This window comes from Moesziomyces antarcticus (assembly GCF_000747765.1).
Source record: "Moesziomyces antarcticus DNA, scaffold: scaffold_v10010, strain JCM 10317, whole genome shotgun sequence".
NCBI lineage: Eukaryota > Fungi > Basidiomycota > Ustilaginomycetes > Ustilaginales > Ustilaginaceae > Moesziomyces > Moesziomyces antarcticus.
In genome coordinates this window covers 17,921-44,450 of record NW_014639000.1, presented here as the reverse complement: position 1 = coordinate 44,450, position 26,530 = coordinate 17,921, and the positions used below count along the sequence as shown (strand labels likewise).

The following is a 26,530-nucleotide window of genomic DNA, read 5'->3' as shown; positions in this document are numbered from 1 at the left end:
ACGGCTCACCTGCGTACTTGACCGCAAATGCAACATGCCACTATTCTTCCGCTCACAGCAACTCACCGACATGCGGGTCAGTGGTTCAATGCCATCTGTTGAGGCGATGCTGAACATGGCATTGCGATACGGGGCTGGAATGCATCTAGAGATACACGGCATTGAGATCGGTGAGGGCCTCAAATGGCTCGTCCATGGTCTTGACCTGCAGATCATACGCTCTGCCCGAACGATCCGCGCCGTTGAGCACCGAGATGAGTGTCCACCACGCCTGCCACGCCACGGCCGGCACAATGATATCGCCCTCCCTGATCCCCGCCAGCCACGTCTTCCAGGTATCGGGATCCCACGCGCCGCGCTCGTCCGGATTCGGACACAGTCTCGACCGATCCTCCTCGCCCTCTCGCGCCCTGTACGACTGGGAAGCTTCTACAACCGCTTCACCCGGGGGTGGGAATCGATCCGCCACGAGCGGCGATTTGAAGACGCACATTTCGAGGTAGTCCAACTCCCATGCCGACCGATGCAACCAATTGCCCGCACTGAGCTGGGCAAAGTAGTGCAGGGCGCTGTCGGTACTGATGGTGAGCGCGGTTGCAAAGTGTTCGACCGAAAGCTGTTTGCGCGACCACGTATATTCGATCGCCTCCTCGTCGCCAGGACCGAGTGGAAGTCCTTCCGGGATGCCGGTTCGACGACGGAATCCGTGTGCGCGGTTGGTTGCGTCCGCCAACACGCACGGTGGAACGCTAAGCGATGTTCCCAGCACGCGCGATATCGTCGAGACGTCCACCTTGTCGCGTGCGAGCTTGAGCACGTGCGCATGCGATGGTGGCGAACCTACGACCGGCACATGCAACTCGGACCCTCCCTCAATGTCGATCGGTGCGGCGAGGAGGACGCTTGCATCACCGTCTTCATCGCGCGCCGGTGGATCGACGGGTCGATCAAGCCCAATCTCGCGCGCCAAACCCGAGCGCACGCGCGTCTTCTCGTACTCGTCCATCCAGCCCTTGATGCTCTTGAACAGCAGACGCCAGTGCTCCCACGTGCGCGCATGATTGACGCGCGTTCCAAACAGCAGCGACGCCTGCTGCCACTCGTTCCTACCGGCGGGCGGCTCGGTCGTGGATCGCTGTGGCGTCTTGGCCTGTAACCGCTCCAGCACCGCCGACGTCTTGGTCGTATCCGGCAGCGCATGTGCAGAGTCCAAGTTGAGCTTCTGTGCAAAGTTGCCGTCCAGCACTGCAGCATCCGCCGCCCCGAGCTCGTGGATCGACATCGGAGCCTCGGGCTTGGGCGGCGAAGTGCCAGCGCTAGCAACGCCCGTGCGCCACGCAAGCACGTTGCGCTCCTGCACCTTGGTCGCCTGATCCAGCGCCGCAGCCTTGCCAAGCGCGACGTACTTGCCGTCCTCTTCGGCACGGCTACCCTTGCCGTAGCACAGGTGCATGATGCCCTCCCACCCCAGCGCCTGGCCGAACGCACTCGAGATGCTGATCGGCAGCGGGTCCACATCACCACACGGCCACCACGCCTCGTCCTCGTCGCCGCCGCTCTTGTTGGCCAGTGAGGCACCCAGCTTAAAGTTGGCGTCGATGGGGTTGGTACCCGACGACGGCGGTCGAGGCGATCGGTCGAGGTCGAGCGACCTTACCGAGCGCCCCGGGGTGCCGGGAAGCGAGGTACGCTTTGGATGTACCTGCGGCGTGCGGATCGAGGGCGAATTGGCGCTGCTCGTTTCGAACTGCGTCGGAGTGGGACGTGGCGATCGCAGCTCACCGTCGAGTCCAGGCGTGGACAGATCATCGCCGTTAGGGGTGTTCGAAGGGACATCATCATCGTCGATCGACTTGAGGCCCAGGATCGACGCGGCGCGGAAGAGCGACAAAAAGTCGTGACCTTCGTTCAAAGCCGCCGCCTGCCGCGTGCGGGAGGGCGACTTGCTCGTGCGCTCTGCCGAGAAGGTGCCCGTGGCAGAGTCTTCCGGGATGGCATCGGACAACGAGGTGCCGATACTGGAGCGCGACGAGACGGTGGTGAGGTCGAGCATGCCGCCCTCCTGCACGGGACGCAGATCGTGCGGAGCATGCCTGAGGAAGGCTGCATCGCGAGTGGAGCTGCCTGCCGATGAGCGACGCCGGCTCTGCGCGCTGACACCATTGGCACTGCTGCGCATCATCTGAGCACGCACCGCCGCATCATCGTCGTACTCGTCCAGGTCGATCGCTTCGTCGTTGCAAGGTGTCTGGTCCGCCGTCTGCTGGCGGAATCCCGAGCGGAAGCTCGAACGGCGTGTCGTAGCATCCGAGGCATGTGGACTGGCTTTCGAGTCGGCCGCATCTTCGTGCGCATCGCCGGTAGACCGATCGAGGAACGACTTTTTGCGACCAAATTCGAGGATCTTGGCCATCATCGAGGGGCGGCGCGCGGGCTTGGTGGGTGTAGTTGGCGAGGCAGGCTGCTGCGGTGTGGTGGGGCTGACGCTCTCGCTGTGGCCGGTAAGCTGTGTGGGGCTCGAGACGGTACCCTCTGTGATGCTGGGAAGGTTGGTGTCGATGGCTTCGGGTGGAAGACTGAGGCCTCTCTTTGCGGCTGTCTGCGCGTCTTGTGCGGTGGAGATGGAAGCCAGCTGCTGATCCGAGAGGCCGTTGGCGATCGAGGAGACGGCGCCGAACGAGGCGAGGCTGTCCGGGCTGGTGACGGGCCTCAAGGCGGCGCCGCCACTGGAGAGGCTCGAATTGCGTGGTCTGCGTCGTCTCCAATCGGACGAGGTTGCGGACTTGGCGGAGCTGGTGCGCTGCAAGCTAAGCGCGCTTGCGTCCGAGTGTCGTTGGGACCGTGGCTTGGGCGGCGGTGGAGCGAGGCCTACTGCGTGAAGATCTAGGCGAACACGGAACGTGATGGTGGCAGACGATTCGGCGTCGCGGTGCGAGGACGACGAGGTGGAGCTGGCGGGAGACGACGAGGGCTTGGGTTTGGCCAGGCGGATGTAGGGAGCGGTGGGTGGTGGGGGATGGGCTGTGTGGCCGCTACTGGATACCCTCGAGTGCGAGTCTTCGTCGTCCGAGGCATCGTGATTCTGGGAGCCGGGGTTGTTGCTGCGTCGGAGCCAGCTGAGTTTGAGCGCGCTAGCGCCACCGAGGCTGGTTGCAAACGACGACTTGCGCGCGTCTGTAGGCTGGCTGGGGCGCCGACCAGGCTGCTTGGTGGAAGCGGCTCGCGATACGCTGCGGATGCGACGACGGGGCTCCTTGTCAGCGCCGGTCAAGGATCCGTCTTGGTTGTAGCGGGCATCGAAAAAGTCGCGCAGGTTGCGAAACTCTGGATCGTCGTCTGCATCATCGAGCAGCTCGATGAGCTTTGCAAAGGGCTCGACGGCGTCGACGGCTCGGGTATGGTTGAGGAGGAAAGAGAGCGTGTCGACCGAGTGCGGAAGATGGCGCGTGTGGATGGGCTCGAGCTTGGTGTTGGCGCCGACGCGGAGGTTGTCGGTCTCGTGGAGCGATTCGGAGCTGTGTGCGGGGTCCTTGACGTAGGGCACAGTGGCGTAGTCGAGCGTGGGCAAGGGCTCGAGGTGGAGCGCAAACGCCAAGGTGAAGAGCTGGTGGAGCGCCATGCCCTGAGACAGAGGCCGCTAGGTTGGGCACGAACGATTGTGCATGCGGAGCAGAGACGATGTCGAGAGGGCGGAAAGAAAGAGGATGAGGGCGGACGGACGCCAGCGCACGTCAATACGTAATGCGTGTGAGCTATGGATGGTGGTGGTGGTGGTGGTGGTCAATCTTCCGAACAAGGGGAGGATGGTGGTGTTCGAATGATGACGCCGAGGGAGAGTGAGTGAGTGGTGCGTGTGGGACATGTGGAGCTGCAGCGCGCCGGGTGGGTTTTTGGGTTGGGTTATTCGCCCACTTTTGCCAGCAGAGTCGCCTGTGCACCGGGAGCACGGAGTGGAGGTTTGACAAAAGAGAGCGATGCTCGCCTTTTCCCCCCGCAACAATCGTTGGTCGCCGTTGGAGCGCTATTTCTGGGCTGGAAATTCTTATTCCCCTCGAAATCTTGCGCCCAAAATCTGCACCTCAAAGCCTGGTCTCGCTTGGAGGTGGTCGTGCAGGCTGCTCGTGCAACCAAGCGTCACTCCCCCACGCTCCTCGTCTTGCGGTTCGCACAAGTAAGATTGCCGGCGACCTTGACTCATGCAGCAGCAGCACGTCCGATCGAGCCGCCGGTCGTCCAGCACTTGCGATCGACACTGTGCGTAATCTTTCAAAGCTCTCCGCACAAATTGCTGCTGAAATCAAACTCGATTGCAGAGAATCCAAACAAATGCCAATACCCAGCAGGAAACACGGGGAGACCTTGCGCGCGCGCGACACATGAGACCCGCAACACCAAAACCAACAAGACGAGCCAAGGACCAAACCGAAACCGGATACGTATACACGAGTGCAAGCCGGCCGAACCAGACGGAGAGCTGCGCATGAGGGCAGGCCAGCTCAGTGCGCGTTAAAGTGGCCCATGAGGAGACGCTCGCCCATGGGGCTGGGCTTGCGCTTGGTGTTGCCGCTGAAGCTCGGCTGCCTGCCGCGCGCCACGGGCTTGGGCTCGTCCATGCGCTCCGAAAAGCACACGCCCGAGTCGCGCGTCACGGGGATCGTCTTGGGCGACGCCGATCGCGGGATGGCCGCCGCATTCGGCGCCGTCTCGAACGCAGGCGCCACCGGTGCATTCGACGACACCGAAGTGGAAGGCGCGCGGTACGAGTTGCCGCTCAGGCTAAAGCGTCGCAGCAGACCGCCCATGGGACCGTTGGTGTTGGCGTTGGCGTCGCCCACGGCACTGCCCTCGTCGATGCTGGTGCGCGTGAGCGTGGGCGAGAGCGGGTTGGAGCGCATGGAGCCCATCCAGCCCATCTTTTGGCCCCAGCTGCCGCTGTTGAATCGCTTCTGCGCCTGCTCGTACGATGCACCCAGCGGCAGCGACGGCACTCGGCCCAGCGAGTAGCCCGCGGCCGCCGACGAAGAGAGCGAGCTGGTGGGGCTCGTAGGCGAACGTGAAAACGACAGGTCCGAGGCAGACACAAACGACGACGACTGCGAGCCCACCGAGTCGCTCAGCGCCGACGATCGCGTGTCGATGCGGCCGGCATCCCAAGGCTCGGTGCTCGAGGCGATGGTGCCTGCGCCGATGGTGGTCTGGGAGCGCGCGCGCGTGTGGCACTGCGGAGGCGACATGCGCGCGTCGTCGTTCTTGGATGCGGTGGGGCTGAAGCCCATGGAGAAGCGGTTGGTGGGGCTCGAGGGCCCCATGGTGGAAGTCATGCCCGTAGGAATGCGCAGGCCCGTGGCGGGAGCCGAGGAGCGCGAGTAGTACGAGACGGGAGGCGAAAACGAGAGCCTCTGACCTTCGCTGGTGCGGATCTCGCTCGAGAGGTCGACGGGCGCCACGGTCGAAGGCTTGTGGCGGTAGTGGGCAGACTTTTCGGGGTTAGGAATTGCAGTTGGCGAAGCCATGGGCGATCGTGTCCAGCAGATCAACGGTGAGCGCGTGGGCTTATGATGTGAGACTTGAGCGAAGCGGCGAGTGGCGCGCTTGGGTGGTTGCGATTCGTTGAGCGAGCGATCCGGGGCGCACGGCCCCTGGGTCGTCGGACGTGGACGGCGATAGATTCAGGCTTTGGGCAGACGCTGCTGCACGATGGCGCTGGGCAAGCGGGCGCACGGGGGTTCAGCGAAGGGTACGGTCGACGTTGAGATAGAAAGGGAGAGTAGGCAACCAGGCTGTCAGATGAACGACGATGGCTGTGCGGGCGAGGATGGTGGTGGTGGTGGTAGAAAGGCAACGATATGGCCAGACTGGGGCTGAGCCAAGGAGAGAAGGGAAGGGGGATGGAGGGCGTGTACCGCTTCACTGAGCGTGAGGACAAGGGATCTTTTCACTTCTGCTTTGCACTCGAGGGCGTAAGACGGCTCTGGTGGGGCACAATCGCAGTGGCAGCAGCCGAGATGCAGAAGGCCAGCCAAAGTGTGGGGAAGAAGCCGAAGCAGCGCTGCTTTGCCAGCTGCCTCTCGAGCCACGGCTGAGGATGCACAGTCCAGCGGCAAGTAATTTACAGTACGCACGCACGCACGCACGCTCGCACGCACGGCACCCAAGCTGAGCATGCATGCGAAAGGCAAGGGTCCCTCTTTTCGAGCCTCTGCGGATTCGCGTGTGGCCGCGGAGACTCGACTGCGCACTGGCTGTGGCACCGCAACGCAGGTCCAGACCCCACCGTTGGCGGTCAGGTGGGCTGCTGTCCAAGTGCCCTGACCGAGGCGGGGTAAAACGAGAGAGACAAGAAAAGGGCCGAAATGACGCGGCTCCAGTTGCCTTGGACGTGCAGCCAACAACCTTATCGATGGCGCTCGCTTTTTTCTTTCTCCCTCGCCAGTCCCCTCGAGAAATCACATGGTCTCCTCCCTCGCACACGCGCAAGCCGGAGGTCCATAATCAATTGCAATTGGATCGTTCGGACGAGTGCCGATAGCACAGGCCAGATGAAGAAATCACCTCGCAGACTGTGATTGACTAGGCATTCGAAGCGTGTGAGGTGGAGAGCGGGTGGCGATGCATGCTGCGTCGACATGCAGCCGACCCCACACTTTTTAGCAAGCTCATGCATGTGGTTGGTCGAGGCACTTGCGCAGTGTCTCACTTCCTCCTCCCTCGCGATGCGAAAATCCAAGCGAGAGTGACTGGAGCCGTGCGAGCAGCCGCTTCTCCTGCACACTTGCAACGATCACACCTCCCTCCCGCCGCGCCACGCCCCGGGAGGATCATTGACAACCAGCACACTGGGTTGGCAGCGGGAAGAATCACCAGCCACATCACCACGATCCTCGCGCTTGTCCGGGGCTTCAACGGCGCCTCCGCTCCGACCGAGGTTGTCATGCCTCCAATCACACGCATGCACGCTCCGCCGTCCTTCTGTCTTGCAATGTCCTGCGCGCCGCGAGTAGCGCTTCGCTTGCGGCGCCTCTAGCCGAGCGTTAGAATGCCTCCCATCCCAGCCTGACCTTGTTTTCTCCCTCCGAGAAAAAATGTGGGGTAAAAAATGTTTTAGGCTTGCCACCGATCTCGACGCTTTCGCCTCGGCAATTTGTCGCCGCACCCTTGTTGTCAGATCGTTCTCGTCATGCTCACCAATCTTCGTGCGCCACACCAATTCTCCGCGGACATCTTTTGCCTCACTCCATCCACAGTCGCATTTGGCTCGCACCCGTACAAGCCGGAACCTGAAGTCCGCGTCTCGAGATATATGCGGATGCAAGATGCCGAACATCACCCCCTGCTCACCACCACAGTCGGCTCATCGCGCAACAAGCTTTGTATGAGAATTGTTCCTATATCGCAATTGCACCGCTACCACATGTTGCCAAACTGCGTCGAGTGCTGGGTATTTTGCTGCATGAACGGTTGCTGCTGCGACTGCGCATATGCATTCGGCATCATCGACGACTGAAACTGTCCAAATTGACCTTGCTGTTGCTGCTGTTGCTGCTGTTGCTGCTGTTGTGGTTGCTGTTGTACCTGCTGGCCATAGAACGGCGTGGCCATCGTCTGTTGTCCAAATGCAGCCTGTCCCAGTTGTTGCGATTGTTGCTGCGGTACCGTCGAGGCATACTGCATCGTATTGAACGGATTGCTCGACGCATACCCGGGCGAGGCGATGGGCGAGGTGGAAAATGCCATGCTGCCCAAACTCGCACTGCGCTGCTGCTGGTACTGCGGAAACATCCCGCCGGGACTCAGCATGCCGGGAGAAACGCCACCCATGGCATGTGGCTGCGTCGCAACCGGCAGCGTATTGGCATGCTGTGGCATAGCCCGCATGGCACCCAACGACGTGGCCCCGGAAGGACTTAGTCCAAACGGCGATGCAGGCGACACTCCACCACCGCTGCTGGAAGCAGACCAAAAGTTGCCAGAAGGTTCTTGGATCGCTGGTGCGCTCAGGACCGCTTGCTGCTGAGCTTGCATCGCCGCCCATGGATTCATCTGCAGTGCAGGCTGCTGCGTAGACGGCGTTGAAGACGGCTCGCCCAGCGAGATGAGATCGTGAAACACGCTCGATTGCGCACTCGCTCCACCCACCGGCCGCGAGGCAGCGCTGCTGCTGCCGTTGCGGCCGTCGAGCGCGCTCGATGTTCGTTGGGGCACAGCTCCATTCGGAAGCTGCAGCGTGGGCTGTGAAGAGGCCGCGGGTGTGGGGAGTGCAAACGCCTTGGTGCTCGACGACGGAAGCGGCGGCGCATTGGCACCCACTCTCCTTTGAGCCTCGCTCCACGTCGATGGGATCGGAGCCGTGCGCGATCGTGCAATGCTGCTGCCCTGTGCCAGATTGCGCTGCTCCGACACCCCCGGTACTGGCGATCTTGACCGCCCGGACGATGCAGGCGGCGAGGTCAAGAACGTGGCGTCCTTGGTGGGCACTGGCGGTGGACGACCCTCCATGAACCTGCGGAACTCGTACTTGCGGCGGATGTACTTTTCGAGCTCACTATCGCGCTCGCTCTCCTCCATATTCGTGGGTGGTCGGTTGCGCATCTCGTCGGGGTTAAAGATGCGGTTGCTCTTGAGGTTGCCCATCTCCTTCATGCGGTCCACCTGCTCGCGCGTCCACGTGTCGAGCGTGATCGACTTGACCTTGGAGATGTGCACGCCCATCTTGCGGTGAACGCCGGCGCACTGCACGCAGATAAAGATGCCCAGGTTCCAGCTTGCCCATCGCGGCGCGCGGCCCTTGCAGTCGGCGCACACATCGTTGCCCGGCTGCCGAACGAGGTCGAGCAGGATGCGCTGCTGGCGCTCCTGTGCCGCCTTGCTGTTCATCGTGCGGCCGTGGCGGTGGCCTTACTGCAGGACGATATGAGAAAAGGCAAAGTGGTGCCTTGTCTTACGTCGTGTGGGTGTCGTTGGTCCGGAATGGTGGAGCTCCAAGATGTCGAGCGCCGCTTCATGCGCGGTTGGCAGCGGCGGGTGCACGCACGCGCGTGTGTCCGGCTTCCGAATTTTCGTTCTGGGCCCACTTTTTCGCAGGAGTGCCAGCGAGCGCCGATTTTGCTAGCTGGAAAGGGCGATTCGATCGGGCTCCATTTTTACAAGGTGCATCGGGTCGATCTGCGAACTATCAAGGCCATTTGCCGCTCTGGTGCATTTTCCGACGCTGGTTGCAACTCCGTCGACGTGCGTGCGGTTGACCGGCGACGCCAAGGCGGTGGTGAGGCGATCTTCCGAGGCTGCTTTCGACTCCGTCGTGGTGGAGACTCTTGGCCGGCAGCCGGTTCGTACCTGCCGTGCAAGACGCAGCCAGGTTCGGCATCGGCAACGGCATCATGGAGGAGGCTCACTGCATCCCTTCTTCAAAGCCATGTCCGGACGGGTAGACCAGTGAGGGGGGACTCAAGCCGCACCGGCGAATTTACCTCGCCGATGGCCGACACGGGGCAAAGTGCAGGATCATCATCTTCGAGCACAGCGCACACGGTTCCTCGCAGCGTGGGCTTGAACGGGTGAACCTCGGCAAGATTGGTACAGAGGTGTGGCAGAGCCTTGCGCCCCGCAAAGACGCCGACAGCTTCTCGTCGTCGGCCACGCTGAACCACGCTCGTCTCGGTACGAAATGCACTGACGCTGTGGCGCGGCGAGAAGGACTGGATCGAATTTCTACTCCAGGTCACTTGATCACGGCGAGGTCTTGGCACTCTTTGGAAGCCCGTCGACGCGCGGGACAGCTCAACGTCTCGAGATCTCGGAGGGGCCGAGTGATCATTGCGGGGGGGATGTGAACGGGGAGGAACCCTGCACAAGAGCTTTAGGCTGGACGAGCAGGAACGCGCCAACGGGCAGAGACATGTGGCATTCACTGGGACAAGAGGGTCTCGTGTGACGAGAGAGGCGCGGGGCCGCTGAAGGCGTCGCGGTGTATGAGCAAAGGGGACGAGAGGTTTGACGCGCGCAGCTCGCTTAAGCGCAGCCATGAACAGAGGCGCTGCGGCCAAGCTCGGCGTGAAATTCGGCTACGCACCGCAATCTCACCGGCTTACAAAAGAGGTGCGGCGAAGCTGCCGTGGATTGTGTTCATGATTCGGCTGATCGCTGCGCCGTTGGAGCGGACTTAGCCTGCCGACGTCGCCGAGTGGGTTCTACAGCGGCCTCCTACGGTGCCGCTCCTCGACCTCCATCAGCGCCCTTGGACAATGTCGCGTGCGCCATCATTCCATCCTACGTCCTTGTACGTGGTAGTGTTCGCTTGCGGGAGTTGACTGAACCAGCTCGATGGACTGGCTATTCCGAGCTGCGACCAGGTGCGAAGCGCTTTGGTTTCCCATCGGCGAAGCGGCCGAAAAGTGGTGTAGCCGACGAATCCGTTTTTAAAAGTCCGCCCGCGGCGAGTTGCGGGGATCGGCCTGAGCCGTGTTTGGCTGCTTCTCTGCCTGCTCGCCTCGATTTTCTATTTTCCGACATGCCGAATTTTCTCCGCACAGAGAGAGGCTGTACGCGGCTGCTCTCCGCAAAAAGGGCTCTTCGCACAAAAGGGGAGCTGCACCCGCGCGCAACAATGCAGCAGCCTGTAGGAGCAGCCAAGGGTTTGGATGGTCCGAACTTGGCCCATCTCGAGGCTCGCTTCCACTGCCTCCGAGTCAACTGCCGTGCTTCATGAGCACAGGGCGTGGGGAAACCCTTGGCCCCACCGACGCTCCCTTTGGCGCTTCCAACGGAAGTGCCGTTGACAAATTCAACTCCGTCCGACCCTCTACGCGCTCCTCGACATCCCAACTCCGCGTTCGCGTTCGACTCGACTCGACTCGACGACGGCTCTTGGAGGGTGGCCACACGAGCCCCCACTTCTGCAATAGAGCCGGTCAACCTCGCTTCTTCGCCTTCCGCACAGGGTCTGCATAGCATTGAAAGGGTTCGCTCTCCCATTGTTGGTGCACCGTGCCTGCTGAGATGGTCGAGCGCATTCAAGCCGTCGAGCAAGTGAGACTGTTGCATGTGGTGCTCGGGTGGGGCTGCTGCCGAGGAGGCTGGCAGTGCAACATGGCTCGCCGCAGCCAATCGTGTGTCGTAGGTGGCAGATGGCCAACGCCGTGTGGGGGCCCTTGAACCTCGGCTAGTGAGTCAGTCAACCGAGCCCTTTTTTTGCTCCGCCTCACCCCCTCCCTCCCTCGCTCCATCGCAACAGCAACAGCGTGGGGGCTTAGCTGCAGCCACGCATGACTTGTGGGGCACCTCCCCCTCCCCGCATTCGCCAACGCGCGCTTTCCCCGACTTCGACCACCCATGCAGCCGCGTATATAACCCCCCCGCTCGCTCTGCAGCTCCAATCCACTACGACAACCCCCGCGTTCCCCGCATCCCTTCCAACATGTCGGCTCTCGACGAGAAACGCTCTCCCTCCGAGGAAAAGGTCACCGCCGACCGCCTCGCCACCGACGATGCCAGCTCCAATGATGACTCGCTCGTCCCCGTTCCCCAGGCCGTCCTGGACGAGTCCATGGTCAACAACCCGCTCGCCGGCATCCCCAAGGCCCAGCTCATGCGCGACGTCGAGATCTTTGCGCAGGAAAAGGGCCTCACCGACCATCTCGAGGGTCTTCAGCGCGGCGCCTTGCTCGCCCAGCGTCCCGCTGACTTTCAGTCCATCGAGGAGCTCCCTCAGGACGAGAAGGACGCCATCGCACACGAGTACTCGCACAAGTGGTCCCACCCCTTCCTCCTCTACATGACCATCTTCACCTGCTCCATCGGCGCAGCCACTCAGGGCTGGGATCAGACCGGCTCCAACGGTGCCAACCTCAGCTTCCCCGTCGCCTTCAACATTCCCGAGGCCGCCTCCGAAGGCATCGCCCCTGGCGCTCCCGGCTACGTCTCGGCCGCACTTGCAGAGAGGAACCAGTGGATCGTTGGTATCGTCAACGCCGCCCCTTACATCGCCAGTGCCATGATCGGCTGCTGGCTTTCGGACCCGCTCAACAACCTCTTCGGCCGCCGAGGATGCATCTTTATCACCGCCGTCATCCTCGTCGTCACTCCCATCGCTTCGGGCTTCACCAAGAACTGGTGGGAGCTCTTCATCGTCCGTCTGCTCCTCGGAATCGGCATGGGAGCCAAGGGATCCACCGTCCCCGTCTTCGCAGCCGAGAACTCGCCCGCACAGATCCGTGGTGCCCTCGTAATGGGCTGGCAGCTTTGGACTGTAAGTTCATTGTTTCTACACCATCAGGAGTGTCGTATGACACTCCTTCATGAAGTGACGACCATGGTCTGACACAAAGTATACTTTCTTCTCATATTTTTTTTTTGTTCCTTCAGGCTTTTGGTATTTTCCTCGGCTTCATCGCAAATGTCGTCGTCGCGGACACGGGCGACATCTCGTGGCGTCTGCAGCTCGGATCCGCCTTCATTCCCGCGCTGCCGCTTGCCATCCTCATCTACTTCTGCCCCGAGTCGCCCCGCTGGCTCATGAAGAAGAACCGATACCCGCAGGCGCTCCGCTCGCTCATCCGCCTCCGACACAACAAGCTCCAGGCCTACAGGGATCTCTACTACATCCACGTCAATCTTCTCGAGGAGGCCAAGATCATCCGCGGCGAAAACTACGTCGCCCGCTTCATGGAGCTCTTTACGATCCCTCGTGTTCGCCGTGCCACTGTCGGTGCTACCGTGGTCATGCTCGCTCAGGTAAGTCCTTCCTGCTTCGGACCCTTGCCTTTCCTTGCTGCGACCGATACTGATGATTTTCTCTCGTGGCTTTGAATTCTAGCAAATGTGCGGTATCAACATCGTGGCCTTCTATTCGTCGACCATCTTCAAGGAGGGAGGCTTCAGCTCCAAGGAGGCTCTGTACGCCTCGGTCGGATTCGGAGCGGTCAACTTCCTGTTTGCCTTCCCTGCGCTTGTCACCATCGACACGTTTGGTCGACGAAGCCTGCTGCTCTCTACCTTCCCACAGATGGCGTGGACGCTCCTGGCTGCCGGTCTTTGCTTCCTCATCCCGGGCGAGACCAACAAGACGCGCATTGGACTCGTCGCCCTGTTCGTCTACCTCTTTGCCGCCGTGTACTCGGTCGGTGAGGGTCCCGTTCCATTCACATACTCGGCCGAAGTATTCCCGCTTGCTCAGCGTGAGCAGGGTATGGCTTGGGCGGTGGCCACCTGTCTGTTCTGGGCAGCTGTGCTCAGTATCACCTTCCCGCGTATGCTTCGTGTCATGACGCCCACGGGCGCATTCGGCTTCTATGCCGGTCTCAACGTATGCGCCTTTGTGCTCATCTGGCTCTTTGTACCCGAAACCGCCAGGTACACGCTCGAGGAACTCGATGCGGTCTTCAGCGTGCCTCACGCAAAGTTCATCAAGCACCAGAACACAAAGACCCTCCCCTACTGGTTCAAGACCACCATCCTCAGGCAGAAGGGTGTCACTCGCCCCGAACCCCTCGTCAAGCTCGACAACAACTTGGTCGGCGCCGGCGAGAAGCGCGTCGACCCTTCCATGGCCTAAACAATCTTGTATTACGTGCTGCCGAATGATACCAGTGATTCGGATCTCGATCGAGTGTGTACAAGAGTGAGCGCGAGCAGAGTGTGAAAGAGTGCGAGGTTCAGTGTGAACCTGACTTGTGATCGTGCGTTAGCAAGTGTCGTTTGGCGACGTGGCCCGGACAGGACGACTGTCTTGCGTATTCCACCGATCCAGTCGCACAAGGGTCAGGAATAGCCGCACGCCCGCTTACCCCTCTTGGCGGACTTTCTCTGCGCCCACGCGCTCACACTGACGAAGGGCGGTCGGGCTCTCGAGCTCTCCACGGCGGTGCGCATGCGGAGCAGCTCGCCCTGGGCCCTTTTGCGAGCCTGCACGGTCTCCCTGAGCTGGGTCTGCGCCTGGACGTACTCGAGATCGCGCTGCTGGGTCTTGTCCAACTGCTGACGCCACATCTCGCCCTCGCCCATGAGGGAGACGAACCGCTTGTTGAGCCTGCCGGTCTTGTTCTCGAGGCCGCGCCGGACTTGTTGGTGATCCGCACCCGCATTGACCGGCTCGAATTGCGGCAACTGAAGGCGCATCCGGAGAGCCGCAAACGTTTAAGTTTTGCGGCCGGCTTCGAGCGGAGCCGGCGTGCAGCGGAGCCAGACTCAAAGTCGAGGCAATCACATTGACTTGTCACACGCTCATCAACACCAAAGACAAGGACGGTGGAGATAAGACAGAACACTGCACTGCTTTAGAGTTTGGGTTGGAGCTGCCGACTTCACGTTGGACGAGGCACACTGCGTGCGGAGAAGGACGAGCGGATAGGTGAGATCCCGCAACTCAGCCGCCGCTGGAACCTTCCCGCATTTCCACTTGCTACATATGGCGACGTGTCTGACCCTCCGCTCCTGTCTCTTACCCCAACTTCCATCCCTCTCCCATTCCAGCTTCGCTTTCCCCATTCGATCCTCAACCCCATTTCACGGTTCTGGTCCATATCCTCGTCTTCCAGCCCGGCCTTTTGTCCCAGTCATCCGGCTTCGACCCTTTGGCTTGCTACTCGTTTCCCCTGTTGACAGATTCTCGTATCCCTTTTCGGCCAACGTCATCATGGTTGGAAGCGGTGATCTGCCCGGGAACATCGTCATCAACTGCAACACCGTCAACTTGGTCGTGGGAGACGCTCGGGGCTCGACAGTTGGCGAGCCGGTCAACAGCGGCGGGCATCCAGCTTTGCAACACAGTCGCAACACACACACACGAGTTGAGCAAGCCAAGACCGAAGCAAGAACGAATTGTATTGGTCTCTATGCTCTCCAGAGCCTGAATCCATGGATGGTGGATCGCACGACCTCGTCACCCGGATCCTGTGGGAACATTGGCTGCTTGAACCACTCTCCGAGCTTTTCGAACTTCCAGCCCTTGACTTCGGCCATGTCGAAGAACTGCATATCCTTGTACGCCAAATGCGGCCTGTGGTGGGTAAAGAAGACCAGCACGCAAGGGGTCGCTACGCCTTCGTCCGCTACTGCATCCGACAAACACGCATCGCAGGTATCCAACAGTGCCGGATGGGCTTGATGGTTAAAGACCAAATCCGACATGAGGATCAAGTCAAACTTGCCACCGGCCTTTTCCAGAAGCGGCGTTGCATCCCGACCCCAAATATAGCCCTCTACAAACGTCTCCCCCGCTCCCCGCAGTGGGCTCGCTTCGTCCTGACAGTTTTCGACAATGTTGCGCGTGAGGTTGTCGATAAGGGCCTTGTCGGGGTAGTCGGTCGCGACTACGTGCGATGCAGACGCCCAGTTGCAGACGATACTTGGCAATCCAGCTGCAGCACCCAACTCCAGCACACGCTTACCCTTGGTGAGTGTGAGAGCGTGCGCGCAGAGGAAGTCCGCCATGATGAAACTAGCGTTCCACGCCAGGTGGCCCCACAACGGATGAGACCCTACCAGGTTGAGCGTCACCTTGGAAGAGGTGCCGGGGAACTCGTAGTACGTCACCGTTGCAGGTGGCGTCTTGGGGCGGAAATCTTCGGGCTCGTCAAACATGTTGAGCGCATCCCCGTCTTCATCATCAGTGGCGTCGGGCTCGTCGAGCTTCGAGGCGTCGACATCGGCACTGCTCAAGTCCGCAGGTACGTCGGGCAGATCCTTGCTGCGGTCGCCCGCAGCCTCAATCTCAGCTAGTTTGACCTCTTGCTTGCTGCTGCCGAGCGCAGCAGGCGAGGCAGCCGCACCGACGATCGCTGCCGCAGCACCCGCTGTAGCAGCAGTGGCCACTGGTGCTGCGTCTTTGGTGACCTCGGCAGGCTGAGGCTCGCTGGGTGGCGACGAGGTGTCGTGTCCATTCGCCTCGAGCGAGCTGTTGTCGGTGTGCGGTGCGGTGGACGAGACCAACGATTCGCGCTGGCCGCGCGCAGGGCTCTTGGGCGTCAGCACGGGCGTAGGCCGAGCCAGCTGGTTGGAGCGCTGTGTCGACGCGTGATTCGTCGAAGACACCGTGCGCTGGCGTCGTGGCACTGCAGCGCGCTCACCGTTCATCGTCTCGACCTCCTCGGACGGTCGGTGAGCGTACAGCCCGTCATCCCCATGCCCAATGCTGGAGGCAACCGCATTGTGGTGACCCACACTCGAGGCGGCATCAAAGCGGTGGCTGCCCACGGACGACGAGGACGACAGGCGGCGGCTGCGCTCCAACGTGACCGAGCGTCGGCCCTCGAGCTGGGTGAGCGTCGACTCGAGCTGCTGCTGGATTTTGGCGATCTGATCCGTCACCGCCGTGGTGCGCTTCTGGATCTCATTGTTCATCTGCTCGTCGGGGAAGTGGTTGGACGCCGACGCGTTGGGCTGGGCGCCATTGGCATGCGCGTCTTCCGACGGCGCGACGGAACCTTTGTTGAGGCGGCTGGGGGTACGCGGCTGACCCATGGAGATGCGCTGCTCGGCGAGCGCGCGCGATTTCATAATGTGCATCTCGGTGTTGTGGCTGGCGTCGCTAGCTGCGGGCGAGCCGGCGCCGTCGAGTCGGGTGTAGTTCTGGGTCATGCTCTGCAGATTGCCGAGCGAAGCCATGCCAAAGTCGTCGCCCGAGGTGGAGAGGACGTTGCGGATCTCGTCCATCATGGCCTCTCGCTCCGACTCGAGGTTCTCCATGGCGGTGCGCATGCGGAGCAGCTCGCCCTGTGCCTTTTCGCGAGCCTGCTCGGTCTCCTTGAGCTGGATCTGCGCCTGGACGTATTCGAGATCGCGCTGCTGGAGCGTCGAGCTGAGCCTGCGCGACTCGCGGCGCTCCTTGTCGAGTTTGGCGCGCAGGTCGCCCGCCTCGCGCGTGAGGCGGTCGACGAGCTGCTGGATCTTGTCAAACTGCTGACGCCACATCTCGCCCTCGCTCATGAGGAAGGCGAGTCGCTTGTTGAGCCTGCCGATCTTGTTCTCGAGACCGTCGCGCGCGTCGACAAAGGTGCTGGCGCGCTTGCGCAGCGCCAGGACGGCGGCCTGTTCGGTCTCGGATGCCACGGCCTGCTTGTCGGTGCGCATGCGGAGCACCTTTTTGAGGAAGCTGGGCTTGGTGCCTTCGTGAAGTACGTGGTCAAAGGCGCCGACGAGCGCGCCCTGGTCCCACCACTGGGGCGTCTCGAGGCGCTCGTAGGCGACGTCGCGCGAGGTGGACTCGACCTTGCTGAGCGGGCGGAAGCGGCCGCTGGGGAAGGCCTCGACGTACTCGCGCGGGATGGTGTAGTCGGCGGAGGAGAAGCCGAGGGCGGCGATGAGTTTTCTGCGCTTCCTGTCTCTGGCGGCGCCCTTGGAGGGCGCCTTGAGGGGCGGGCGCGGACAGTTGACAAAGTTGATGTCGAGGTCGACGATGCAGACCTCCTTGGGCGGCTTGATGATGCTGCGCAGCTCGGTGTTGATGGCGATGAGCCAGGAGCCGGGGTCCTCGAGGTAGATGCGCACGTCTCTGGCGTGGCAATTTTGGTGTGCGACGCCCTTCCAGCCGCAGAGCTCGACGAGGTACTTGACCGTCTCGACGGCCATGCCCATGAGGGCGGGGTGACGCGACATGAAGAGGATGCGACCTGCTGGTGCGAGGGCGATCTCGCAGATGGTGAGCACGTTGTCGATGGAGAGCGCCTTGAAGAGGGGCCACATGGAAAAGTCGATGCCGAGGAGGCCCCTGCCCCAGTCGAGTGCGCCGGGGAAGGTGCAGACGAAGGCGAGGTCCTCGTCGGGCGAAGGGAGGCGGAAGGTCTCGCCGATGCGCGGAGCGGGATGGCGGAGGATGGCGGCCATGAGCTTGTTGTGCATTTCGATGTTGCGGCTGTACTTGAACCAGGCGGCCTTGTTCCAGTCGGCGAGGAGGTTGTAGATGGGGTATCGGGAGACGATGCAGATGGCGTAAGGCATGAAGAAGGCGTTGTTGTCCGGAAGGATCGAGTGTCCGAGCGCGCTGGTGAGTTCGGCGTCGTCTTCGATGTCCTCGCCGTCGTTGTTGACGTTCTTGTTGGTGGCGGCGGTGCGAGCGGTGGCGCGCGCCTTTGCGAGGCGGCCGAGTTCCTTGCGGATGGCTTTTGCACGCTTGTCGTCTGCGGCGGACCATACGGTGAGGACGGAGCCGTAGAAGGTGGCTACGCCGGGGGTGTCGTCGCCGGAGCCGCCTGCGCCTGCGGGGAGACGGGAGGAGACGCCCTCGAGGCCGAAGCCTTCGCCGACGGCGGAGAAGGAGCGCGTGTTGTGGACGTTGGCGGCGCTGACGGAGAAGGGGGCGCCGGCCTTGCGCACGTCGGTGGAGGGGCGTGCTGCGCCGCCGGAAGCGGACGACTTGACGGTAGGTACGCTAAAGGAGAAGGTGTGAGAGGTGGAGGAGGGCGGGAAGTGGATTGGGCCGGTGGAGATCTCGATCTCGCGGGTAAAGGAGAGCTTGAGGGCCTTGGAGAGGACGCGTGCGGTCTCTGCGCGCTCGATGCCGCCGCGACCGTCTGCCATCTCGATGAACTTTGGGTTGGATCCGTCCTTCTCATCGTTGGAGCCCCAAGCTGAGGATTTGGTGTCCTTCTTGTCGGAAGGGCTTCGGGGCGAGAGGGGCGTCTTTGGGACTTCTTCGACGGGGTTGATGGGTGGGCAGATGGAGCAGCCGAGGGCCTCTGGACGCCAGAAGCGGCCGACTGCGCTCTCGATGTGGTGTACGCCATTGGTGGAGTCTTCTTCGGCGAGGGTCCAGACGGCGGGGTCCTTGGGGAGGCCAAAGACGGCGTAGAGCTGCGCGATGTTGTTGCCATCGGTGGATTTGGCGATGGAGGAGGTGGAGAGGTTGGAGGTGCGTCCGTTGGTGGATCTGGGTCCTGGATTGCTGAGGAAAGGGCGGTGTGGGCTCTTTGGAGTGCGCGCACCGTTGCGAGCGTCTGCGCTCTTGATGGAGAGGTTGGACAAGGAAAACTTGCCGCTGAGGCCGCCGGAGCGACTGGCGGAGCGGCTGGGCCCTGCGCCGTTTGTTTGCGCGGGCATGTTGTGCGGATGGCACGGAGCGCGATGCAGGCTCGGTGGGGACAAGCTCGACGGAGCCTACGCGGGACCAAACGTTGGCGTGGATGGTGGTCGAAGGGGAAGGTTGTCAGATAGGCGGATGTGTGTGTGTGTGTGTGTGCGCCGAGCACAGACAATTATTTAAAAAAAGGCAAAGCGCAATCCACACTCCGACTCTCCCGAACGGGAATCCATTTTCGACTTTCCACTTTCCTTTCTCGTTTTCTTTTTCGTGTCTTTTTTGGCCGAAAGGGCTCAAATCATGCAGCGCTCACTCCGACTCTCTCGACAAAGCTTCCATGCGAGCGGGCGCGGGCGTGGTTTGGTGGATCTCGGCTCGAGCCATCTCGCAGCGCCATCTGCACGCGGTCCACCTTGGCTCCTCCAGGCCAAGGCTCTGGTGGATTGCGTTGTTCTGGCGGAAAGGGCGCCAGTGCTCTGGTTTCTCGCTTGCCATGCGAGCTGCGACGCCATGTACTCTCTCTCTCGTCGTCCAGCAGCCAACCAACAGCTGCCCTCCAATGATGCCCCGCGCCGAGACATTCATGACGCACAAATTGAGTCGACGGAATACGAACAAATTGATGGATCGTTAGATCCTGTCTCCCTACAGTTGTGTCTCAAAAAATGCCACTCGACTGGGCTTCTATCAGCAAAGCCTTAGTAAGCTGCCTCAATTTGTCCCGAAAATTTTGGGAAGGAGTCGGCTGCAGATGCACTTTCTGTTCCACACTCAGGCCGTCCCTTGTTCTTCCAACGACCCTTTCCGCACCCACCCTCCTTCGCTTCATGGCCCCACCATCACATCCCTAGCCGCACATATTCAGCGACCGAACGATCGCTCTGCACTGTCGGCCACACCATGCCATCCTCACCGCGCAAGGGTGCAAAGGCATCAGCGCCGGCCACCACCGCCCAATCACCATCACAACCATCAGAGCCATCGACTTCCACCTCCCTGCCGCAGCTCAGCAAGGCTCATGAACTGGCCGAACTCATCGCCACGAACCCAGAGCGACTCGCCAACCCAGATACCTCGCTCTCTCAGCTCTCTGTCTCCGCACTCAAGCAGCTTTTCGACCATGCCGTCCGTTCCGAGAAGAACGCCGTACCCGCCATCTGCTCCTTCATCAACACCATCGCTCCCAACTCGGCTGCTCCCGACCAGCGTGCCTCCCGCTCCGGCGGCAAGCGAAAACGCGGACAGGCTGCACCCGCCGCTGCTCCTGTCTTTGAAGCCACGCCGCTCGATGAGCTCATCATTCAAGGCATGGACTCACGCCAGCTCTGGGAGCAGCTCGACCTCAAGGCTTCCCAGATGTCTCGCCTCGTAGAACGCTACTTTGCACAGGGCCTCATCCGCGAAGAGGAAGAAGACGAGGAAGATGAGGACGACAACAGCCGTGCAGGTCCCTCTCGCACTCGCAAGCACGCCCATGACGATGAGTCCAGCGACGACGACGACGACGACGACGACGAGGACGACTCCGACGGGCAAGAAGATGACGAGGAATTCGACCCGGAGGAAGAGCGCGTCAAGCTCAGCCAGCTTAGCGACGCAGACCTCCGCGCGCTCGGCATCGACCCAGCCCTCCGTGAGCAGTTCCTCGCAGAGCTTGCACAAGAGCAGGGCGACGACGATGACGATGACCAAGACTCGGACGAGGAGGGTTCGCCCTACGCAGGTGCTTCCGACATCAGCGACGGCGACCCCACCGAAGTCTTTTACGAGCCACTCAAGACAGAGGCCGAGCAGCTCCGTCGCAGAGAGGAGCAGGAGATGGGCATGCTCCCACGTCTGCGCTCCCAAGTCGGCCATGACGACGACGACGAGGATGAATTTGAGCAACAAGGCTCGGACGATGAAGACGACATCGAGTCCGAAGAAGAGCAAGAGCAATCACCAAACAAACGTGGCAAGCGCGCTCGTGCCTCTGACATTCCCGAATCCCTCCTCCAAGACCTCGATCGTCCAGGAGAGGCTGCCACCCGCCCCGCAAAGCGTCATCCCACTCTCGACGACGACTTCTTCTCCATAGACGACCTCAACAAGCAGCTCGACGAGCAGGACGCCGAGGAGGAAGCCGACCCCGCCGACGAGAGCGAAGAAGAGGACCTCGACAACCAGGTCGACTTCTACAAGCCGCTTGCTGGCGACCAAGACATGGACGACGACGACGATGATGCAGACGCAGGCGAGGCCGCAGAAGCAGCCGCCGTAGATGCTGCCGATGCACACTACGCCGACTTCTTCTTGCCCCCCGCCAAGGCAGAACGCTTCAACAAAAAGTTCGGCAAGAGGAAGGCCTCCGCCCGATTCGCCACCCAGGACGCCGCCGCCGACGAGCAGGCCGACGACCATGATGACGAACAGAGCGAGCAAGAGTCCGAGTCTGGTGAGCCGACGGTGCGTGTGCACGAGGAGCCCGACCGCAAGCGCAGCATCCGCTTCAACGACACCATCGAGTACCGCCGCATCAAGCCGCGCAAAAAGTCCGCAGACGACCTCACCCCGGAGATGCTCCGCATGATCGGCGCCTCCTCCGACGACGTCGACGCCGCGCGCGACTTTGACGAGGACGACGACGACGACGACGAGGAGCGCAGCGGCCAAGACGACGACGATGAAGATATGGACATGGACGAAGTCGAGTCCGAGACATCTTCCATCGGACGCCATGCCAGCGACGACGAGGAGGACGACGAAGAAGACCAAGATCGTGCCGACATGTCCGAAGACGAGTCTGAAGGCAGCCAAGCTGGCAGCGACGACGGCCAGGGTGCCAAGACCGCTCGCCGCGTGGCTGGTGATCTCTTTGCCGACAGCGACGACGAGGATGATGCGCAGGACAAGCTCTCGACGCACGAGAAGCGCGTCGCCGCTCTGCAGGAGGAGATCGCGCGGCTTGAGGACGAGAATGTCGCCAAGAAGGAGTGGACGCTCATGGGCGAGGCTGGCTCACGCGCACGTCCGCAGGACAGCCTTCTCGAGCAGGACCTCGAATTCGAACGTGCCGCCAAGGTGGTTCCGCAGGTGACAGAGGAGATGACCGAGTCGCTCGAACAGCTCATCAAGCGACGCATTCTCGAGCGCAACTTTGACGACGTCATCCGCCGGCGCGAACTCGAAGCCCTGCCGTTCCTCCCCTCGCGCCTGCTTGAGCTTTCCGACAGCAAAAGCGCAAAGAGTCTCGCCGAGCTGTACGAGGAAGAGTATCAAGCCGCACGAGGTGGGGCCGATGGCGACGAGGGGGCACCTGTGGCCGAAGCAGACGCGAAATTGGCCAAGGAGCACGAAGAGATCACGCAGCTCTACGACGATATTTTCAACAAGCTCGATGCGCTCTCGAATGCGCACTTTACCCCGCGTGCTCCGAAGGCAACGATCCAAACCATCACCAATGCTCCCTCGGTGGCGATCGAATCGGCTCTGCCGGCAACGGCGTCGAGTAGCACAATGTTGGCACCGGAAGAGGTGTACGAGCGTGCCAAGCACTCGACTGCCATGGAAGGTGCCAAGTCCGAAATGACGCCAGAGGAAAAGCAGAGGCTGCACAACAAGCTTCGTGCCGAAAAGAGGAAGAGGAACGACAGGATTCAGGATACGCAGAAGGCTCTCGAGATGTCTGGACTGGTCAGGGCAAAGAAGGTCAACGACAAGGAGGAGAAGCAGCAGGCACTCAAGAAGCTCGTTGGCAACCGTGGCGTCTCGGTGATCGGCAAGGAGCCCAATGCTGTTGGTGCAGGATCGGGCAAGAAGGCCAAAAAGGGCGCGAATGGTGCGGCGGCAAAACCGACCACCGCGAATCAGTTCAAGCTCTAATCCCCGTCGATCCTGGATCCAAGACGGGTGGTCATGCGGCGGAATTTTGGCGGTTGATGTGCCTGCGATCTGGTTGGGTAACTTGCTCTCGCTTGCATCTGCGTTGGCGCTTGGGCTCATAACCTATAAGGAAACCTTATAGGTATGGGTCCACGCCTCAACGCAAGTGGAAGCCGAAGCGAGTTTACTTCCGGCTCGAGTCTTGGCTTTCGCTTGTGTTTTCGTTGACGCTTGGGCTCATAACCTGATGGAAATTCTATCAGGTATGAGCCCAGACCTCAATGGAAACGGGAGCCGAAGCAAGACATCCCGTGGTAGAGTTGGTTTCGCTTGCGTTGGCGTTGACGCTTGGGCTCATAACCTGTTAGCAAAGTTAACAGGTATGGGCCCACCCCTCAACGCACATGGAAGCCGAACCAAGCTGCCCCAGATCGCAGGTGGTTCGATCGTAACCCCGTCAATCAGGCAACGAACTTCCTCACCGCCGCCGCTCGGGCGTTTCCACGGCCTTCTAGTGTCAACATCAGCTATCAATTGCACAACCATTTTACACAGCATTTACTTGCGATGATCAAGTTTCGATTGCAGTGTTTAGGGATTGAGAGGCTTACGAGCCCAGAAGAAGTAGTTGCACTGAGTTGCTGGAAGAGCGGTTTCTGGTGCTGCCAGACTCCAGGTACCTTTCCAAGGAAGATAAGCGGTTCCTCTGACCTCGAAGTGCATTCGTTGTGGCAACTTGGACCCTTTTCCGAACCACTTGAGATCGTTCTGAACGAAGCCCTTGAGTTCGTCGGGGTTGATGTACTGACTGTGGGTGTGGGTGCCGGGGGTGACGAGGCGCAGGACGTCTTCGGCCATAAAGATGGTGAGGAACCACGAGAGCGGTGTGCGCGCAATGGTCGACATGAACAAATGGCCACCGGGCTTGAGCAGGCGATCGAGCGAGCGCATAAAGTCCGCAGGACCATTCACGTGTTCGAGCACCTCCATCGCACAGACGACGTCGAACTGTCGTCCTTCCGCCACCAGCTGCTCGGCGGTCGTATGGAGATAGTTGAGAGAGGATCCACCAAGCGGGTGAGGGCGGGAGAGAAGGGGGTCTCGAGAGGCATGTGTGGTGGCAATACCGATGTTGCTCGCACTCGCATCCACGCCTGTTGTGCGTGCACCCAGCCGGGCTAGCGACTCGCTGAGCAACCCACCCCCGCACCCGATGTCCGCAACATCCAGTCCCGAAAGAAACCGCGTCTTGCCCAGATTCGAAAGCGGATTCCGTGCCGACGACGACGAAGCAGGAACGGAGGAGGTGGTCGGGGCGACTTGTTGAAGCGCAAGCTCGTATCCCCATACCTCGTCGAGCTTCTCGCGCATGAACTGGATGCGCGCCGGGTTCATGGCGTGCAGCAGACCAAACTCGCCATGCTCGTCCCACCACTGCGACGAAAGCCGACTAAAGTGCTCGATCTCGGACGCGTGCACCGACGACGGCCCCGTCTCGCTCCCATGCCCCGACCGCGCTGACGAATCGAGTCGCACCTCGGACGTCGACGCAAAGGATCGAACTGCTGCCGTACACGGCCTGGATCGTGAAAAGCAGCAGCATCTCAGCGCACAGTTCACACACCGCAGAAGGGAAGAGGGACCTGGGACTCACTGGCAGACTTGGGCTCGTGCGCGCGCGAGCGAGCGAACGCTCGTGTTGCCTAGCATGTTTTGCAGCCAAAAGCTATTCTCAAAGGCGCTGGTAGAAAAGTACAAAAGCAGGAACACACAGGAGACAAGGCCAAGAGAGCTACAAGACGCGGGGCGACAAGCAAAGAGGAGATGAAAACGTTGGTGGTCAGCATGAGCTTCGACTCTTGTTCAGCGTGGACTGCAACGTGGATCTGCGGCTCGGTGCTTGGGCAGCGGGGGGTGCGGTATCAGATTAAGGGAGGATAATAGCGTAAAGGCCTCCACTGCTATCGGTGTTGTCGGCAATATATTGCTTTTTACGACTGGTGCCAGGCAGAATCCAATCATCATTCGAGTGTGCACCGAGCCGTTGCGATCGTGCAGTAGCAAGAAGAAAACTTACCTTTGGTCGCGGATGGTTGTGGTCGGGAGGGGAGGTGGACACGGCTCGGGCCACGCTGATCAAGCGAGCGATTTCTTCGCGCCGTCTCTCTCTGATCAGCAAACGCAGAAAAAAGGCTGCGGTCAGCGAGGCTTCTTTTGGCGCTTCTCGCGCGAGTGGACGAGCCTCCACAAAGCTGCCCTCACGTTGGACCCTGAGTGCTGCAGCTTGCTTCTCCTCACCTCCTTCAAGCATCGACTCGCTGCACATTGCTGCGGAAGAACGGAGCGTGGGGATGAGTTCCCTCTTCAGCAGCTGCTTTGGTCGGCGTAGCGGGTCGGCGCCTTTGCCCGACACCGACTCGGACGTTCCCGCTGGCCGCCGCGCAGTCGACAGCGTCAATCCGGCCAAGTGCGCCTTTTGCAACGTCACGCCGGACCGCTTCAAGATCATCCTCGAAGACGCCGAGCTGATCTGCTTCCGCGATCGCTCGCCAGCTGCAGCAGTCCATCTGCAGGTCATCCCACGCACGCACATCGCCAACGTCCAGAGCCTCGGCCCGCACGACACCGACCTCGTCCGCCGAATGCATGCCTTTGGCACCAGAGCACTCGACCTCTTGCAGTCACAGGTGCAGTCCCAGAAGGGTGGCCTCGACGGTGCGTCAAAGGGATCGACTCCGGTGGAGCGTAGATTCGGCTTTCACATTCCGCCGTTCCGAAGCGTCGACCATCTGCACATGCACTGCCTCGAACTGCCGTTCAGCAACTCGCTACGTGCTCTCAAGTACAGAGTTGCAAAACCGCCCAGCCCCAGCTACTTCAAGGGATGGTCCTGGTTTGCAGAATACGAGCAGACGTGTGCGCTCCTCAGCGCAGGCCGCAAGGTGCGTGTCTCTAGTTGCTAGATCAGATAGAAGGCCAGTCACTCTGCTATCTCTTTATACCCATAGATCGTTGTTGTATCTCGATACATACCCAACGCCACAATTTGCTTTCTGATGTTCATGATTGTCCAGCCGTCACAAGCACTCAAGGAAGAGCAATCGCGTACGAAGTGTTGCGTGCCCCAGTTCTTGCATCTTTTAGGGCACAAAAAGTTGATCTTTCACGCGTACCGAGTGCAAAAAGGGAGTGCCTCCTAGCCGACTCGAACGACTGACCTCTTCATTACTAGTGAAGTGCTCTACCGCTGAGCTAAGGAGGCCGTTATAGAGTCATGGGGCAAGTATTGGATACAGATAACACTCAATTTTGACACCGTTCGTCCCGTTCGTTCGTGACATCGCTGCGAGCGGACCTGTATGCGAAGAATCGGAAGCTTCCGACAGCCATGACCTGCTCGCCGGAAGGATGGGCACACAGCTGGCATGCTCTTGCGACCCACCTGCAAGCAGCAGCAGCCTGGCAACGCTGAGTCATAGCACTACGCCGAGATCGCCGGCATCGCCGACAGCAACACCCGCGACGGGAGGATCTGCGTCGGATGCAAGGTGTCCGTCGAGGATCAGCAAAGTGACACCCTGTCGCTCGGATCGCCCGACCGTGTGGATTTAGAGGCGTTCTGAAGAAATTCCGCTTGCGGCGCTGCCCAAACGCCTGGGA

At 60.9% G+C, this 26,530-nt stretch overlaps 9 protein-coding genes and 1 non-coding gene across 10 annotated transcripts, besides 7 other annotated features; 2 read left to right on the top strand and 8 right to left on the bottom strand.

The window, feature by feature from the left end:
- Nucleotides 1–145: 145 nt before the first annotated feature.
- Nucleotides 146–3,619, bottom strand: PAN0_010c3931 (uncharacterized protein; the record flags this gene model as incomplete). Its single annotated transcript, XM_014800387.1, has 1 exon — nucleotides 146–3,619. One exon carries the CDS (start codon nucleotides 3,617–3,619, stop codon nucleotides 146–148), a length of 3,474 nt encoding a protein of 1,157 aa, XP_014655873.1.
- Nucleotides 3,620–4,496: 877 nt separating this feature from the next.
- On the bottom strand, nucleotides 4,497–5,513 carry PAN0_010c3930 (uncharacterized protein; the record flags this gene model as incomplete). The annotated part of the gene is made up of 1 exon (XM_014800386.1): nucleotides 4,497–5,513. One exon carries the CDS (start codon nucleotides 5,511–5,513, stop codon nucleotides 4,497–4,499), a length of 1,017 nt encoding a protein of 338 aa, XP_014655872.1.
- A 1,891-nt stretch (nucleotides 5,514–7,404) lies between these two features.
- PAN0_010c3929 (arfGap-domain-containing protein) lies at nucleotides 7,405–8,874 on the bottom strand (the record flags this gene model as incomplete). Its single annotated transcript, XM_014800385.1, has 1 exon — nucleotides 7,405–8,874. The coding sequence occupies one exon, from the start codon at nucleotides 8,872–8,874 to the stop codon at nucleotides 7,405–7,407; it is 1,470 nt and encodes a 489-aa protein (XP_014655871.1).
- Nucleotides 8,875–8,998: 124 nt separating this feature from the next.
- Nucleotides 8,999–9,814, bottom strand: PAN0_010c3928 (uncharacterized protein; the record flags this gene model as incomplete). Its single annotated transcript, XM_014800384.1, has 4 exons — nucleotides 8,999–9,061; nucleotides 9,145–9,333; nucleotides 9,468–9,675; nucleotides 9,783–9,814. 4 exons carry the CDS (start codon nucleotides 9,812–9,814, stop codon nucleotides 8,999–9,001), a joined length of 492 nt encoding a protein of 163 aa, XP_014655870.1.
- A 206-nt stretch (nucleotides 9,815–10,020) lies between these two features.
- Nucleotides 10,021–10,095: a sequence feature (In-frame stop codon was detected at splice-junction site;~sugar transporter protein).
- Nucleotides 10,096–10,163: 68 nt separating this feature from the next.
- Nucleotides 10,164–10,276: a sequence feature (In-frame stop codon was detected at splice-junction site;~sugar transporter protein).
- Nucleotides 10,277–10,349: 73 nt separating this feature from the next.
- Nucleotides 10,350–10,394: a sequence feature (In-frame stop codon was detected at splice-junction site;~sugar transporter protein).
- A 135-nt stretch (nucleotides 10,395–10,529) lies between these two features.
- Nucleotides 10,530–10,827: a sequence feature (In-frame stop codon was detected at splice-junction site;~sugar transporter protein).
- A 403-nt stretch (nucleotides 10,828–11,230) lies between these two features.
- Nucleotides 11,231–12,244: a sequence feature (In-frame stop codon was detected at splice-junction site;~sugar transporter protein).
- Nucleotides 12,245–12,360: 116 nt separating this feature from the next.
- Nucleotides 12,361–12,729: a sequence feature (In-frame stop codon was detected at splice-junction site;~sugar transporter protein).
- An 82-nt stretch (nucleotides 12,730–12,811) lies between these two features.
- Nucleotides 12,812–13,549: a sequence feature (In-frame stop codon was detected at splice-junction site;~sugar transporter protein).
- A 206-nt stretch (nucleotides 13,550–13,755) lies between these two features.
- On the bottom strand, nucleotides 13,756–14,112 carry PAN0_010c3926 (uncharacterized protein; the record flags this gene model as incomplete). Its single annotated transcript, XM_014800383.1, has 1 exon — nucleotides 13,756–14,112. One exon carries the CDS (start codon nucleotides 14,110–14,112, stop codon nucleotides 13,756–13,758), a length of 357 nt encoding a protein of 118 aa, XP_014655869.1.
- A 714-nt stretch (nucleotides 14,113–14,826) lies between these two features.
- On the bottom strand, nucleotides 14,827–19,029 carry PAN0_010c3925 (uncharacterized protein; the record flags this gene model as incomplete). Its single annotated transcript, XM_014800382.1, has 1 exon — nucleotides 14,827–19,029. One exon carries the CDS (start codon nucleotides 19,027–19,029, stop codon nucleotides 14,827–14,829), a length of 4,203 nt encoding a protein of 1,400 aa, XP_014655868.1.
- An 880-nt stretch (nucleotides 19,030–19,909) lies between these two features.
- PAN0_010d3924 (mpp10 protein) lies at nucleotides 19,910–22,870 on the top strand (the record flags this gene model as incomplete). Its single annotated transcript, XM_014800381.1, has 1 exon — nucleotides 19,910–22,870. The coding sequence occupies one exon, from the start codon at nucleotides 19,910–19,912 to the stop codon at nucleotides 22,868–22,870; it is 2,961 nt and encodes a 986-aa protein (XP_014655867.1).
- A 591-nt stretch (nucleotides 22,871–23,461) lies between these two features.
- PAN0_010c3923 (3-demethylubiquinone-9 3-methyltransferase) lies at nucleotides 23,462–24,580 on the bottom strand (the record flags this gene model as incomplete). The annotated part of the gene is made up of 2 exons (XM_014800380.1): nucleotides 23,462–24,449; nucleotides 24,525–24,580. The coding sequence occupies 2 exons, from the start codon at nucleotides 24,578–24,580 to the stop codon at nucleotides 23,462–23,464; spliced, it is 1,044 nt and encodes a 347-aa protein (XP_014655866.1).
- Nucleotides 24,581–25,221: 641 nt separating this feature from the next.
- Nucleotides 25,222–26,493, top strand: PAN0_010d3922 (HIT-like protein; the record flags this gene model as incomplete). The annotated part of the gene is made up of 2 exons (XM_014800379.1): nucleotides 25,222–25,812; nucleotides 26,350–26,493. 2 exons carry the CDS (start codon nucleotides 25,222–25,224, stop codon nucleotides 26,491–26,493), a joined length of 735 nt encoding a protein of 244 aa, XP_014655865.1.
- PAN0_t010c0001 lies at nucleotides 26,061–26,132 on the bottom strand. The gene has a single exon. It is a non-coding gene; the product is annotated as a tRNA-Thr (tRNA).
- Nucleotides 26,494–26,530: the final 37 nt, after the last annotated feature.